The following is an 18,228-nucleotide window of genomic DNA, read 5'->3' as shown; positions in this document are numbered from 1 at the left end:
GCAAGCAGGATTTCAAAAGTAGTAATCTTTGGATAATTCTCAGTTCCACCCATATGTGAGTACAGACAGAAGAGGATAAGAAGGGTCTAGGCCTGAAACGTCAGCTTTTGTGCTCCTTAGATGCTGCTTGGCCTGCCTTGTTCATCCAGCTCTACACTTTGTTATCTCAGGTTCTCCAGCATCTGCAGTTCCTATTACCTCTGATAGCTTTTTTGTTGGCTGGTTTTATTGTTTGACGAATGCCTGCCTAGAAAGTTGATGCTTGAGAAAGGGCTTCAGATATTGGAACCACTCAGGAGGAGATGACACCTGAACAAAGTAGGGATTGTGTTCCTTCCAGAGTGTTTTTGGGAGGCTTTGGAAATGTGGTTTTATGACTATAACAGAGCCCTGACTCTGTGAAGGAAGAAGAAGACTGATACAAGGTATTCAGGAAAGATAGGCTTGTTTAAAAAGGGAGAGGGGTGGTGCACATTGCCTTTCACTAATACCATAATGCATTTAAGCTATGACCTAGATGTGTCAAGCACTGAATTGATTTGGTAAGAGTTAAGGAACAAAAGCATTCATATACATTGCTCAGTATGGTCTATAGGTCACCAACTAGTGGGAAGGATGTAGAGGAACACCTTTTAAAGAAAACTATAGAGATGTAGAAATTATAGAGTGGTCAAGGGAGAATCTTAATTTTTCACGATTGGAGAAGGGTAGATACAGTAAAGAGTTCCTCGTGAGCATCAAAAGAAGTTTCTACAGAGTACGTCTCCAAGACAAGGAGAAAAGAGGCTTTGCTTGACCTGGTTCTTGGGAAAGTGGTGGCTAAGTAGATCAAGTATCGATGGGGGAACATTTAGAAGATGACTGTGGAAAAGGATAATGAGAATCCAGAGAAAACCCATTTCAAAGGGTTAAAACTGGATTTTGGCTGAACAAACTGGAGGCAAAACTTGCCGTAATAATTATTGCTGAACAGTGGGCTGGCTTCAAAGAACACATGTTTCAACACAGTCAAGGTAAGTTTCCTCGTGAATAAAAGATGGACAAAGAAATTTGCAACTGCCAGGATGACGAAAGCGGTAGAATTTATTATAAAAAGGTAAAAGTGTGCTTATTCCCAATGCTAGATATAATATAGATATGAGAGCCAGGCAAGATATAGAAAGGGTAAAGGGATGGTGAAAAAGCATAGGTGATGCAAAGAGAGGATATAAATAGGGACAGGCAGCAAATTAGATCAGATTCCTTACAATGTGGAAACAGGCCCTTCGGCCCAACAAGTCCACACCACCCCTTGAAGCATCCCACCCAGACCCATTCCCCTACAACCTGAACACTATGGGCAATTTAGCATGGCCGATCTACCTAGCCTGCACATCTTTGGGCTGTGGGAGGAAACCGGAGCACCTGGAAGAAACCCATGCAGACACAGGGAGAATGTGCAAACTCCACAGAGACAGTTGCCCGAGGCTGGAATTGAACCTGGGTCCCTGGTGCTGTGAGGCTGCAGTGCTAACCACTGAGCCACTGTGCCATTTAAATGTTATTTAAAATCTTAAATACTTCTGTAGGTACATAATTAGTAGAAGCAAAACGTGGATGATGGTTTAGTGGGGCTAATAAAAGGGATTCATACATGGAGGCAGGGGCATGGCTGAAGTATTAAATGAATACTTTACATTCATCTTTACCAAGAAAGTAGATACTATCCAAGAAAGGTGATAGGGGTGGAAATCCCATTGTTGGAAGTGCTTAAAATTGTTAAGGAGGTATTGGATCAACCAAATAAAAACCGAAAAGAACTGCGGATGCTGTAAATCAGGAACAAAAAACAAAATTTCTGGAAAAGCCCATTAGGTCTGGCAGCATCCGTGAAGGAAAAATCAGAGTTAACATTTCGGGTCAGGTGACCCTTCCTCAAAACTTCCCCAGTTCTGAGGAAGGGTCATTGGACCTGAAACGTTAACTCTGTTTTTCCCTTCACAGATGCTGTCAGACCGGCTGGGCTTTTCCAGAAATTTTGTTTTTGTATTGGATCAACCAACTTCCTTCACATTCACAAAGCACTGGAACCTGATAAATTGCATTAGATGGTACTCTGCAAAGTTGAGAGTGAAAATCACAAAGACAATGCCAATCACTTTTATCTTCCTTAGATTCAGGAATGGTGCTCGAGGACTGGACATTTGTAAAAATTATGCCATTGTTCTAAACAAGGTGAAAGGATAGGTAAGCAATTACAGACTAGTCAGTTTAATTTCTGTGGTTCAGAAACCGCAGAGACAACAATTCTATGTAAAATCAATAATCAAATAGGGAAATGTGTTCATCAAGGAGAACCAGAATTAATTTCTTAAGGGTTTTAAATTATTTACTGTGTCTTGACTTCTCATGATTCTCATAAATATGTCAATCAGATCCCTTCTTCTGTAGGAGAATAATCCAGTCTTCTCTAATCAAAATCATTTTAAATTAAGTTTTCCAGGTTTTTTTTAAATGATCAGGGTGATAGGCATTTGGTACAAACATGTTAGCGAAGAGTTATTATCGTTTGTATTTAATATTTTTTGTGGGCTTGATTTTGAAGGAATATGGAGATACCTAAAATGTATTTTTATTTTAAGAAGTTAATGAAACAACATATTGGAACTTTTAACTAGGACATATATAAAACTTCAGTTCGCCCACAGCTAGAGTATTGCATACAGTTCTGGAATCCACATTACAGAAGAGATGTGATTACCCTGGAGATGATACAGAGGAGATTTAGCAGGATGTTTGAGGAGTTTTGTTTGTGAGAAAAGATTAGATTGACTAGTGTTATTTTCTTTGGAGCAAAGGACACTCAGAGGGACATGACAGAAATGTACAAAAATTATGAAGGCCATGGAGAGGATAGACAGGATCAATGACCAAAGGCACAGACTTAAGGTAGGGGACAGGAGCTTTAAAGGGGATGTGAGGAGTTTTTTCACCCAGATGGTGGTGGGAATCTGGAGCTCACTGCCTGTAAGGGTGGTGTAGGCAAAAATACTTATTACATTTATGTATTATTTAATATGCCCTCATGATGTAAAGATATACAGGGCGATGGTCCAAGTAATAGAAAATGGGATTAGAATAGTTAGGTGGCTGTTTTTGACCAGAACAGACACAATGGATGAAAGGGCCTTTTTTTAATGTGTAGATCTCTATGACTATAACTCTGAGGCATCTCTTAGAAACAAAACAGTTTCAAATAATTGTTAGGTGTAGTTGTATGAACTCATTCCAGAGAAAACATCTGTTTTTACATTGGGTTTTATGGACGTTTTTGTTTGAAAATTATTTTTTGCAGGCTAGGAGCTTGCTCAGATTTTCAATTAGGAGGATGCCTACTAAAGAACAAGCTGATCATTTTCTGTCACCCATTTCCGAAGCACCACAGCGATGAATTCAATGCAATACCCAATTATGCTCTTCAACAGCGACTGGAAAACAGCTTGACGCTAGGCTTCCTGAGCAAGCTGCATCTGCCAAGATCCCAGAGACAGTTGCCTATGTTTGAGGATGCCTGTCTGTACAAGCCAGAATGTGAGACTGATAGCCACTTGAACAATTCAAACCCATAGTGTACAAGATAAAGGAAGTTACATTGAACTTATACAAGTTACCAGTTGAGTGGCAGCTGCAGTATGCACTCTTTAGGAAGAATTTGAAGGATGTGAAGAGATTGGGAAAGATGCAGAAGAGGTGAGAATAGTTCAGGGATGAGGAATTCTAGTTACGAAAATTGATTAGAGAAGACTGGATTATTCTCCTACAGAAGAAGGGATCTGATTGACATATTTATGAGAATCATGAGAAGTCAAGACACAGTAAATAAGGAAAAAGCATGATGCTACTCATAAAAAAGATTGAGAACCAAATGGCACAGTTATAATGTAACAAGTAAAAGAAGAAAAATATTATTAGGAATAACCTTTTCATGTTTCAAATGGTTCTGATCAGGAATGCACTGCACAATTTTGTGTTGGAGGCAGTGTCAGTCAATACACTCAAAAAGGAATTAAGTGGTTATTTGAACAGGAATATTGCACAAGATTACCAGGAGAAGGCAAGAGAATTACACTCAGTGAGGTGCTCAGTGGGAGAGCTTGTACAGACAAAACGGGCCGAATAGCCTCCTTTTGCACTGTAACCTTTTATAATTGCTCTGATCTACCCTCAATTGCATTAAATGCAGGACATAATTTGTAAAGGAGAGATCAAATATAGCCACAGACAATCATATTAATAACTCAAAAATGCTCAAAACATTTCAATTCTTTTCATTTTGTTTATTCATTAACCTCAGTAATTGGAAGAAAAATCATCTTTAATTTTTTTTAAAATCCCTGCTCTATTGTCTAATGCTGCACTAAATCTTTTAATTGCAACAAGCAAGATTTGTCGACTTGGCGAGCAGTGAATCCAACATGTGGCATCTGCTAGTCTAATTAAGACTAAGCAAATTAAATGGATTCTAGCCATTACCTCTTTCGTCTTACTGCTGGCAATTCCTTTTTTGCAGTGACAGTTAATTTAAATTGATGCTGAGTAAAGACTAGTTTAATTGATTATAAAAGACTTCAGTGATGAATATGAAACTACTACAAATCTTTCATGCTCAATCTCCTTCAGCAGATAACTGTGCAGTCTTCAAACTCATTCACTATCATTCTGCTCTCATGCCAAGTGATAGTTTTCAAATTTATGCACCAAAAGAGAAACTCCTTTCATTACATTCTGCAGAAAATGAGCATTAAAGTGAAAGAATTTGAGAATTATGCACAAGTGAAATATTCCTCAACTTTCTTATGCACCTCCTGAAATGCCTTTCTCATTAGCTGGCGTCGCAAAAGTAATTAAATGTTTAATTAAAAAGTTATTTGGTTTCTAGTAAACTGCTACTGGAATGCAATTAAGGAAAATTCTAGGAAAAAGTCCAGATAATGAAGTTTACTGTAAAAATGTATATTATTGAGTTTAATCAAGTGTCTATTTAATTAGCGGAAGCAAGAGAGAAATACTTCAAGGTTCGAACAGTGTGAAAGCAGACAGGAGGTCAGTGTAACCAATTTGACTTCAATTAGAAGTGAAATTGGGTAGGATGTAAAATGTGCAGCTGATCAGATACCCTTGGTTTCCTTGGGCGATTGGATTAAAATTACTCTCATAAAAGTGGAGAACATCTCAGACTGTCCTAACACTAAAGTGCTTCAAAAGTCACAAGCAACATTTCATTGTCCAGAATCTGGGTTATCACTGAAGCAAAGTTCACAATTGACATTTCTGTAAAGCTTCATCTTACCATGAGAATGCAGAACTGCAATGTTGTACTATGCAATTTAATAAACTGTGACACAGCATGACAAGTAACTCACAACATATGATCTGCATGCTGCTAACTGGACTTTCAAAATGTAACAAAATTAATGTAGAATCATGATATTTCACTTTGTACTTGCTAGTGATTCAAATTCAAGACCCAAAATAGATTGTACAGAATCATATTTATTTACTAATGAAAATATGTCAAAGACTCTTGTTTGCAAAGTGATAGCAGGACTTCCTTCTGCTAAAAATCTTTTCTAATGTCATTCGAAAAAAGTAAGCAAGACTAAGTATTTTTGTTTAATATATAAGTCATAAACCAAACAAACAACCATGCTGGCTATTGGTGGGATTCAAACCCAGGTACTCAGAATATCACCTGGATCTCTGGATTAGTCCAGCAATAGCACCACTAGGCCATCACCACCCGATAAATGGTGTACTTAATCTTCTATTGAGGAGCTTAGGATTCCTACATTTTAATGACAAAACATGTGCACAAGTAAAAGTTAAAAATCTGAGAAACAATATTTCCATATACTTGCAAGTATTGTTCCAAGACACAGGTTTGCAAAAGGCAAACAGAATGCTAACATACAACTTACAACAAAAAAACAGAACTACAGGTTCTAGAAATATATGATACCTGTTTTCAAGCAGCTAGGCATATTATCATTACATTCTCACCTATATTATTCTCCAGTGACCCTGCATAAGTGTGAGGATAAGGTGTGAGGAAAAACAAATGGAAAATGCTTTTATCAAACATTTGATTCACTATGGTAAAATGCTTACTTCTGCTTGCTCTTTAGTTTTCACAGTATAAAGATCTGTAAATATGATCAATGCTTAAACAAACAGTTAAGGAATTGTAATCTGAGATGCATGTTCTTTGTGTTTTGCCACATTACTCCTGTTGAATCATCTGATCTGATTTTTTTTCATTGCTTACAGTAATATCAACCATTTCAGGAGTTGTAGTGTATGCATCATGACACATTGATTTGGAGCCCATTTACCACCCTCTGAGAAAAAGAACAGAAATGACATCACCAACGCAGGAAATGACATCAACACAGGAAATGCCATCACCAACCCAAGGAAACCTAAACAGATAAATAGAAAGCGGGACATAACACCAGCATTTCACTGGAGGCTCACTGATGATGCTACCTGGACTGGCGACGAAACATCTGAAAACGAACCTTCCAGCTCAGCTTATCAACTAAGCTTATCAAGAGACTTGTGAGCACATTTAGATTTTTCCACTTTCAGTTGAATCATTAATCACAGGAACTACATAATACACAGCATTATTAATAAAATGGTACATACTTTATCTCATTATATATCTTGTTAAATACTTGGCAAGTGATTTAGTATCACTATTGCTCATGCATTCCCCTTGACAAGTTGCTGATGATTTCTCACAAAATCTAACTCCAAGAAATACTGCATTCCTACAAATTAGTAGTCTTTTATGGTCTGAAATAGGGATAATGTCACAGTTTGACTTGCCTTAAATAAAGTAGGTTACTAGTTATTTTTTAAAACGTTTTCACATACAAATTTCAGATTGCTTGTATTAAAATAGTCAACGATCATAATAAAGCAATACACGAATATGTTACTTGAAGTACTTAAGGCAAATTATGAAATGTGTAATCTGTATTCTGCACAAAAACCTTGCAGCAGCAGAACCTCTGTCCAAATGTCAATAAATCTGACAAGTTGTGTTGAGTCTGCTGTAATGAGAATGTTGGATTACATTGTGTGCATCCTGTAATGTTAAAAAATGTTTTGACAAGCAGTCTTAGCAAGAAGCCAAACCAACTAGTGGAATATGTCAACACTGCCTGATGTGCTGACATAGTACATGGATTTTGCTGAACTGCAAGATAAAATGTAATCTACTGAATTGACCCCCACAAAACAGAATAAGATTAACTGTAAAGGCATACTATCATTTGTTTTTTTTAAGTGTATTAAAGTAATTTAAGGCAAAATGGGAAATTCAGAGACCACGGGATCACATTGCTTTTTTTGTAGCTATTTCATTGGCACCGATGTGAATATTCAGTGTTCACCCTCCCACCTCAGGGTGCGCAAATGCTTTTCAGTAATATCTATGCGCATTGGCACTTGTGACTCAACACATCCTCCTGGTTTCATGTTCGAAATCACAGAAATGCCTTTTATTCCCGTTACTACTGAATCTCCTTTGAGTATTGCATTTCCAATCTTCATGTCTCCTTATACAGCTGAGCCATCTATGGTAAAACGTACTTGGCGCTGGCTGTATTCACAAGAACACAAGTAGGCCATTCAGCCCCTCAAGCATATTCTCCATTCAGTGAGATCATAACTGATCTGTAGATTAAATCTACATATCTTCCTTTCGCTCATATTTATCTATTTCAGATTTAAATTTAATGAATGATCTTGCATCCACTGCCATTTGCAGAAGAGGGTTACAAACATCCACCATCTTTTGTGTGTAGGATACTCCCTAATATCTCTCCCGAATTGTTTTGCACTAATTCTCTGAGTATGCCCCCGGATCTAGAATCCCAAGCCAATGAAATAGTTTATCTTTGCATACCTTGTCTTTTCCCGTTAATATCTTGAAGACTTCGATCAGATCACCCCTTGACCTTCTAAATTCTGGACAAAACAGGCCTGATTTGTGAAATCTCTCTTCATCACTTAATCCCTGAAGTCCAGGTGTTATTCTTGTTAACCTGCATTGAACTCACTCCAAAGCTTCATTAGGTAAGTTACCCAGATTTGATCACATACTCCAGGTGGGGTCTAACTGGGATGTTGTATAACTGTGGCATAACTTCTGTATCCTTACACTCCTGTCCACCAGATATAAAGGACAGCATTCCATTAGCTTTCTTGGTTATTTTCTGCACTTGTGTATGACATTTTAATGATCAATGGGCCTGAATCCGTAAGTCTCCGTGGACAATGCATTGTATTTAACTTCATGCCGTCTAGGAAGCAATCTGATCAATCCTTTTTCAGTCCAAAAAGGATAACCTCACATTTGCTCACACCGAACTGCATCTTCCACAGTTTTGCCGATTCACATTACCCAACACTATTCCTATGTAATTTTAAGTGATCATCTATACTCCCCACAGAAACCATCACTTTTTCCAGTATTTACAATCAAGTACTGCTTGGAGAATGAAGTGCACTCAGGTATCTACACTATCAACCCATTTCTTCCTGATATCCTGGTGATTAACCTTTCTCCTTCTTCCTGCGTACTCTTTCTCTTTTCAGCACTATTCACTTAATTTGGCCAAATGATAAATAATTTGTTGTATTTTCAAAGTTATTTCTGTTTGGGGTGAATTAAATTTTTACAATTTTTTTACACTTTTTAAAAACATTAAAAGCCACAAGATAAGCCATTACAAAAGATCAAATCACCACCATTTCAAGTTTGCATTGACTCTCCTGGTTTCTGGACCTTCACGGTGTATCTAAAGCTAAGCCTTTTATTGAAAGGCAAAGGCATTAGATGTATTTTAAAGGCTTTTTCTTTAATTTACCAGGAAGCTGCCTAGTCTACACTAACATAAACAGAAAATGGTTCTGCATCAATTTCAAAAATTATTTGCAGTTATTTCAAATTGGGTTATTCTTAGGATATGAATTATCCTGGTTATTTTATGTTTACATTTTTTTGAGATATGGACATCAACCTGCACCAGGTTATCACTTTTTAAATATATCAAAAATGTGTGTTGAAACAAACATTTTTAGAAAAAGTAAAAATATTGGCTAAATCTGCTGATTCATGGCAGCTTTACACGCAAAGAAATCTGATTCGTATTTTGAGATAGAAAAAAAATCACTTCTCAACTCTGGCAATATTTTTAAGCATTTATGTGGTATGCAGATTACAAAGAGGCTCCTCCTTAATATCTTCCTTTATGAAACATTAGCTTCTCCTCTCTTCACTGGGATCAGTCAGATTGCTAATTTCCAATCCCTACTTTAATGGAAATTTATCGTGTTGTGGATGGCAATCAAATTTGCATGTATTATTCCCAAATGAAATATGTTGAGTGCATTGTAAAGCCTATGGATAACTTTCAATATTATATTGATGTATTCTGAGTATACTATATGCTTCAGCACTCTACTATTTTTCAAATTACTTCACCACATTGTGGGAGCATTTAAACAGATTACGGGTAATCTCAAATTCATTTCAAAATCTGTGTGTTAACGCAAATGTTTCGGTGCCTTAGAAAATTATTTGTGTAGTAAGTGTCATCAGTTGTAACATCAGTCCTGACCTGTGAGTTTCAGAACTTGAGCAGCAGCAGGCATCACGACAGTGCATCCGTGAGGCTCAGAGCAACATGGATAGCAGATTTGTAGCTGGTGTTACTTTGCAATTATAGAGTTTGCAGAGAGAAAGGGAATGAATGAAGGAATTCAAAAAGGACCGGGCAAATAGTATACAAGTCCCTCAACTGCATAGCTCTCTCAAAACCAATAGTGATGATGGTGAAAATTCCCCAGGGATATAGCAAAATCCATTGTATGCTTATGTCTCCAATTAGTTCAAATAACATCCAACACTTAATGATCAGTTTTACATTTCATTTGAATTTTTTTGCTGGGTTGCATGCCCACCATATGCTGACACAAATGATTTGCTTCATTCTTTACGCTATTCTCCCCATTTTCTGCAATCAGCATAATGTAAAGGTTTAAAGTTGATATTGATATCCAGATTCAGAAAAAGAAACAATACAGGCATGGACTATTTTCTAAACAATGGGAACATTCGTAAAGCAGAAGTACAAAGGAATCTAGGAGAGTTGGCCCAGGATTCACTAAAGGTTAACTTGAAGGTAGAGTCCGTGATTAAGAAAGCGAATGTCATGTTGTCGTTTATCTCGAGAGGGTTGGAATATAAAAGCAGCTATGTGCTTCTGAGACTTTATAAAGCTCTAGTTAGGCCCCATTTAGAATACTGTGTCCAATTTTGGGCCCCACACCTCAGGAAGGACATCCTGGCGATGGAGCGTGTCCAGCGGAGATTCATATGGATGATCCCTGGAACGGTAGGTTTAATGTACAATGAATAGCTGAGGATCCTGGGGTTGTATTCATTGAAGTTTAGAAGGTTGAGGGGAGGTCTGATAGAAACTTACAAGATAATGTGTGGCTTAGGAGGGGTGGATGCTGGAAAGTTGTTTCCGTTAGGCGGGGAGACTAGGACTCATAGGCACAGCCTTAGAATTGGAGGGGGTAAATTTAAAACGGAAATGAGGAGACATTTCTTCAGCCAGAGAGTGGTGGGCCTGTGGAAGTCATTGCCACAGAGCGCAGTGGAGGCTGGGACTTTAAATGCCTTCAAGGCAGAGATTGATAAATTCTTGATTTTACAAGGAATCAAGGGCTACAGGGAGAGTGCAGGGAAGTGGAATTGAAATGCCCATCAGCCATGATTAAATGGCGGCATGGGCACGATGGGCCGAATGGCCTTACTTCCACTCCTATGTCTTATGGTCTTTTGGTCTTATCATTTTGTACAGGTGTAAAAATGACTGATTAAAAAATGCAACAAAGGCACAAAAATAATAGAAACAAAGAAATCGGAAATATTAAAAACTATTTGCAGTTATTTCAAATTGGGTTATTCTTAGGATATGAATTATCCTGGTTATTTTATGTTTACATTTTTTTGAGATATGGACATCAACCTGCACCAGGTTATCACTTTTTAAATATATCAAAAATATATTTGTATATTAAATATATATATTTAAAATATTAAAGCACACAGAAACATAACAGCAATATAAAAGAAATACAGTGTGGAAGAACAACAAAAGACATAGTTAAAAGTAAGAAACAAATTCATAGAATACAGAAAGAAAGCATAATGGGAAATGGGGCTCAACAGTATTAACTAGCCAAGTCTTGCTGACAAGTGAACAATGGGAAGGAGATGGCCGAGATGCATTATCACTGAAATTATTAATCCAGAAGCACAGCTCCTATTCTGGAAACCTGTGTTCTTGTCCTGCCAAAGAAGACTGTGGAATTACATTAGGAATTATGATTCTGCTCATGGCCATGAAACCATTGCTGGTCGTTGGAAAACACCATCTGGTTCACTCAAAGCCTTCAGTGAAGGAAGTCTGCTGTCCACACTTGATCTGGCCTACATGTGACTCCAGGCCCACAGTCATGTTACTAGCTCTTACCTGCCCTCTGAAATGGCCTACCAAGCCATTCAGTTCAAAGGTAACTAGAGACAGGAAATAAATGGTGGCCAGCCAGCGACTCCCACATTCTGTGAGAGGATAAACAGAAGCTTTTTTTTAATGCAATGTCTGTCAGTTTGATCAATATTCCAGAAAGCATCAAACTTTTATGATACATAGCATGTCGGTCACTGTTAAATAGACAAACCTTGTTCGTAACATCTGTTGCCAGTTGCCGAAGAGAAGGTGACACCACAGTGTTCAGGATTCCATTTCCCATAACAGGTTTGTATAGGTTAATATAGGCCACAGCATTACTCTGTAGGACATGTTTCATTTCCTGAAAAATAGTAAATTGCTCACTGTTTACAACCAATAAATAAGGAAACTAACCAATTCATTACATATCAGGTAAGAAAACGGTCTCATTTATACTCCGTAAGACCATAAGGTATAGGAGCAGAATTAGGATATTCAGTCCATCAAGTCTGCCCTGCCATTTGATCATGACTGGTATATTTCTCAACTCCATTTTCCTGCCTTCTCTTGCAAACCTGGATCCCCATACCAATTAAGAACCTACATATCACTGTCTTACTGATGCAGGGCCAAAGTAATCCACATTATGTGTGTGACCGTTAATACTATCCCAAACTATTGTTTCGGGAAGATTCCTCTCCACTGAAGTTAAATTGACTGATCTATAATTAATGTCTCCCGAAGTAACAACTTTATAACATTTGCATCTCTGTAATTCCCTAACAGTATGTTCTTCTACATCATTCCCATTAGTTGGCAGACTATGGACAATGCAGAGCTATGTAATTGCACCCTTTTTGTTTCTTAGCTCTAACTAAATTAATTCTGTCCTGGAACATACTGGATATTCTCTTGCTTCAGTGTCACAATTTTCTCCTTAACCAATACTACCTTTGCTCCTCCTTTTTGTGCTTTCCTGCCTTTACTGAACATTTTGCATTTAGGAAATATTAACATTCCGAACTGTCTTTGCTTGAGCTAGGTCTCCGTTAGAGCCACAACATCACAATTCCACATGGTAATGTGCACGAGAAACTGCACAGCCTAATTCACTATATTCAGTGTAAATCACATAGATGTACTGAAATCCTGATTTAGAATGTTTTAGTTTCTTCCTTATTCCATCTCTTCCTATTAATTTACTTTCTCTATTTTCATGCAATTTCTCCTGAAAATATCTCTCCCAGTATTTTGTGCACCCCAGTGTTTTCTCCTGGTTCCCAAAGTCCAGCTGATTTGGTGTAAACCCTTCATAACAGTGCTCTCAAAATCCCCAGCAAGGAGGTGATCAGTCCTGGTTCTGTTCAGGTGGGACTGATTAGGTTTGTGTAGATGTTATCTCCGCACCCATGGCTCAGAAATCTAAAGCCCCCTCTCTGACATCACCTTTCCAGCGTTTCATTGCATTTACCCAAGCTATCCTTGTATTTCTGTACTCACTTGCACATGATACTGGAGGTAACTGGGAGAAGGTCTTGTTCCTGGAATCATTATAGAATAGCCAAAGGAATAAAAATGCTATTTCCACTTATCATAGGCCACACAGCAACAAGGCACAGACTTAAAGGTAATTGGCAAGAGAAACAGAAGCAGAAATAAAAATGTTTACAACAAATGGTTAGGATCTGGAATGTACTGTCTGAGAATGTGCCAGATGCAGGTTCAATTGAGGCGTTTGAAAAGAGGATTAGACTATTATTGAAAAGGAAGAAAGTATAGAGGGTTACAGGGAGATGGCAGAGGATTGACATTAAGTAATTTGCTTATTTGGAGAGTTGGCGGAGATTTCATGGATTGAATCACCTCTTTTTGCTCTATAACAATTCCGAGATTAACATTTCAGCTTATCTTATTAAGTGAATAAATAATACCCCCTGTCTAAATACATGAAAATCTGTTGCTGTTGATTTTTAAACCAATGATACACTAATGGGATTTAGGAACACACACAACAACATTTTCAAAGGAAACCTACACTGATTATGGATAGTAGGGAAGAGAATTGCAGATTTCAGTTTATCAACATTAACGAGATTTGAACATTGAAACTAAATAAGGAACTGTCAGCGAAGTTTATCAATGTTTTCTGCAAATCACAGGAACATTGGAAATGAAAGTCTATTCATCCCATCAAACATGTTCCATCATTCAAATAGATCATAGCTGATCATTGACATCAAGCCATGTTTTCTCACTATAGCCCTGCAGCCCTTAATGTCATTATTACTTAGAAATGTATCAACTTTTGTCCAGATCATTCTCAATGATCGAGTTTCCACAGCTCTCTGGGATAGGGAATTCCAAAGATTCACCAACATCTGAGTGAAGAAATTCCTTTTCATTGCAATCTTCACAAGTTTGCCTCTTATTCTAAGGCTACAGCCAATGGTTCTAGACTCATCAGTTGGAGAAATATCCTAATCGCAAGTATCTTGACATACCCTGTAAGAGTTGTGCAAGTTTCAATGATACCAACTTTCATGGATCAAAACCACCAGTTTCTTCTATCTATCCTCATAAAACCATTTTATAATTCCAGGGATTAGACTGCTGAAAGAAAACCAAACGTTTCTGGAGAAACTTAGCACGTCTGACTGGTTCCTATGAGGGAGGAACAGTATTACCGTTCAGAGTCCAATGAATATTTTTCAGAACTATTCCGTTGAACATTGACTGTATTCCCTTCATGGCACATATGGCCTTCCGTGGGTAAGGAGACCAAATCTGTGCACAATAATCCCATGGGGTCTCCACAAGATTGCATACAATCCAGACTGTCATGTGTCTCAATTGAAGTGGAAGTCACAGGTTGCAGTGCTCCCGTGTATCTGCTGCCTTTGTCTTAGTCTGGTATTGTTAACAGGAAAGCTCTTTAATGCAAGAGAATCTAAACAGCTTCAACAACATATTAAGTATTTTCAGAACTGTTCCAATGTAAACGCTGTGCAATTACTTGGCACAAAATGTATTCATTTACATATCCTCTCTTCTCTAAACTGTGCATTGCAATGTAGAAGAAAGGTGAATGCAAGATCAGAGACTACTTCTTCATTCACAGTGCTGTTAAAATAATAAACTATTGTAAAATTTATACAGTATTCTATTTTCAAGCAGAAATGCTATTGAAGCCCTTAAGGGATTAAATATACTCCAGTCTAAGAAGCCATCTCTGTCAAATTGAGTTTAGGCCTCTAAGCTATGAGATTTTGGCAGGTTAGCTATTAAAATCCTAGCAAGAGCAGTTCTCTCACAAAATGCTTCCCCAGTGCCTGTTATAGAATAGCACTGGAGTTAAGTCAGGCCAGATGAAGAAGATCAGTAGCAATTGAAGGGCTTGTAAGATTAGTAATGGAACTGCCGACAGAAAGATAGCACTAGTATTTTCAGTCCGATCAGCCGGAGACTGACTGTTAGGCGAGACTTAGTGAAAAATACGGGATTTTCTTTTGTAGGATTCAATGAAGTCTTTGAGATTATGTTTCTATAGTTTTCTTTGAAGTCGAGGTTTCCCCCAACTAAATATCAGGATAATCAAAGCCATTATCTTCTGGTCATGACAAATTTTGTTCCCTAGTCACTGACTCTATCCTATCTGAGGCTGAACCATACTTTGCAAAACCTCTGTGTCATACTTGATACTGAGATAAGCTATTGATGATGCCATCCAAGACCCCTTAACTTTAACCTCTAACACTGCCTGTCTCACTCCTGTCTCAACTCATCTACTTTTGAAACACTACCTCTAGTCTACTATAACATATTCCCAGCAAACATCCAAGGCTTCGTCTTCTATTAACTTTAAGTTATGTAAAACTCGTCTTCCTAACTTGCAACGAGCCACATTCAACTGTGCTTGCTGACTTACACTGGTCAAGCACCATCTTAGCTTTTAAAATTTCATTCTTGTTTTCACATTTTTATCATCTCTGGGATATCCTCCACAACCCTTCAGGGTTATCTACATTCTATTAATTCTTCCCTCAAAAGCTAATCCAATTTTAAATTCTGCACAATTGGTGACCATACCTGTGGCTGACTACGCTATAAATTCCTTCCTTACAATCCACTACCTTTACTGCCCTTTCTTCAATTAAAATGCTCCTTTCTCCAGTTTATTTTCATTATCTGCTCTAGTATCTATTTATGTGGCTTCAAATCATTATTTTGTTTGATAATGCAGCCATCAAGCACCTTGGAATGCTTTATGCTAGAGGTATCATACAAACACAAGTTGCTATTGTCATAAAATCATTTACGATACAGATTCCAATCAACCTACAGAATAATGCAAAAGGTTCAATTCACCTCTTCTATTACAGTAGCCTTTAAGACAATAACATATAGGAACAGAATTAGGCCATTTGGTCATTTGAGTCTAGTCCGCCATTTGATCATGGCTGATTAAAAAACAATCTCATGGACATTTCAAAACTTATTTTTCTTGGGATCCGCTGTCAATCTGATTTTCTCAGTCCACCTGCATATTGAAGTCTTACATGATCATTGGAATAATGCCTTTCTCACACGCCTCTTCAATCTCCTGATTTATTTTCTGCCTTACATCCTGATGACTGCTGGGAGACCTGTATATTATCCCCATCAGGGCCATTTTTTCTTTTCCAGTTCCTCAACTCTACGCACACAGAATCTATGCCTTCTGACCTTATATCATTTAATGTTATATATTTAATTTAATTTCATTTCATTTCTGGCTAACAAGGCAATCCCACCCCCCCTGCCCATCGATAGGACACCTATCCTTGGATATTTAGATTAGATTAGATTCCCTACAGTGTGGAAACCGGCCCTTCGGCCCAACAAGTCCACACTGCCCCTTGAAGCATCCCACCCAGAATCATCCCACTACAACCCACACACCCCCAAACATTACAGGCAATTTAGCATGGCCGATATACCAAGCCTGCACATCTTTGGAATGTGGGAGGAAACTGGAGCACTCGGAGGAAACCCACACAGACACAGGGAGAATGTGCAAACTCCACAAAGACAGTCGCCTGAGGTTGGAATCGAACCTGAGTCCCTGGTGCTGTGAGGCTGCAGTGCTAGCCACCGAGCCACCGTGCCGCCCCTCAGCCCCGGTCCCCTTGCAGCCATGTCTCGCTGATACCCACAACATGGCACCTGCCAATTTTGATCTGTGCTACAAGGTCATTTACATTGTTTTGTACACTGCATGCATTTACGCACAACACTTTCAGTCCTGCAAGATTATTTATTTCAAGTTCCCACTTAATCTCACTGATTGATCATTTATTGTCTCTGGTTCCACTGTCTTCACAGGCAATGAGTTCAAATTATTACCACTTGCTATGTAAAACGTTCTGCCTTTGCACAAGGGGTCTAATTCAATTCAAGCATTGACAACCTTGCCAGTACACCCTGTCTGTTACTTTTCACCCTATCTATTCTTCTTCTAGCAATATTTTGTATTATACTTACTAAGGAAAAGGAATCTGACAAAGTACAAAATTAAGCCTCAGCTCCTGGACGCACTTCCAAAGATTTGTCACAATCTTTGTATTTAATGAGGTGTGTTCTATGTCTTATTACCTGATTACTAATTACATACGAGTACAAGATATTTTTGGCTCTCTGTAATTTTGACTGTCATTTTATTCTTGTATTCTCCTATTCCCAATCATATTTCCCTCTTCGCCTCTTTTCACTTCTATGTTTTTGATCTCGTCTGGTCTCAAAGGTTCACCTGACATGCATCTTCTTCCATTTTGTTGTTGCAGTATTGCTTGTACATGCACCTGTGTTTGACTAGGTGTGAACATGCAGCTAATTCAGAAAGGCAGCAACATTTTGGAATTGATCAGCTATATTCTAATGCTCATCAACATCTCTTTCATGGTTTCTGTTACATTTTTACAGGATGTATTTAACACACTAAAATACTGTACAGGATAACTCATTATTTCTGCAGATATACAGACAGCATTTAGCTACTCCTTGGAAATGCTGGCAACAATGGAAGTAATGAGTGGTTAATTAATTTAATTTGTGAAAGAAGTAGTACATTCATCGACAATATATTTGAATTCTGCCTTTAAATTAAATCTTTTCACTGACCCATATTCTGGTCAGTGATAATGCGAGATTAAGAATTATTTGCTGAATTATTGCTGGTTTTGTACTGCGTACATGTTTGCAATACAGATTAATAATTATAAAAGTGGTTTTCTTTACTGTTGACTTAAAGCCTTGGATTTGCAAATTCTATATCAACATTCAAAACCAAAGACACAGTGTAGTAATGCCAACAATAGGTCAAAAAATACATTGGAAGTAGATTCAATAACTTACAAAAGGATTTGGATAAATACTTGAGGAGAATATTTGTAAGGGTATAGGGGATAAACAGGAGAGTTGGACTAATTATGTAACTCTTGCAGATATAGCACAGGCAAAAAATGGACCAAAATGGCCTCCTTCCATGCTGCATTATTTAATACTTCTATCAAAGGAAATATTCAGTCTCTTAAGTGAACTTAAAATTAACATTGCAGTAAATGTATGCAGTTTCAGCGCTGTGATAGGATAAAGATAATGATGCCAATGTTTCTGG

The 18,228-nt window shown here is 37.8% G+C and overlaps 1 protein-coding gene across 3 annotated transcripts in view; it reads right to left on the bottom strand.

The window, feature by feature from the left end:
* The window catches only part of LOC125457683 (inactive N-acetylated-alpha-linked acidic dipeptidase-like protein 2), an 823,004-nt gene that overhangs the window by 185,034 nt on the left and 619,742 nt on the right, over positions 1–18,228 (bottom strand). For all 3 annotated transcript variants that reach the window (XM_059651091.1, XM_048542236.2, XM_048542239.2), the window contains one exon: positions 11,806–11,937. In XM_059651091.1, coding sequence (XP_059507074.1) covers positions 11,806–11,937 — 132 coding nt within the window. The remainder of the gene's footprint in view (positions 1–11,805; positions 11,938–18,228) is intronic.

Source organism: Stegostoma tigrinum, chromosome 14 (genome assembly GCF_030684315.1).
Source record: "Stegostoma tigrinum isolate sSteTig4 chromosome 14, sSteTig4.hap1, whole genome shotgun sequence".
Classification (NCBI taxonomy): Eukaryota; Metazoa; Chordata; class Chondrichthyes; order Orectolobiformes; family Stegostomatidae; genus Stegostoma; species Stegostoma tigrinum.
This window is presented reverse-complemented; position numbering and strand designations above follow the sequence as displayed.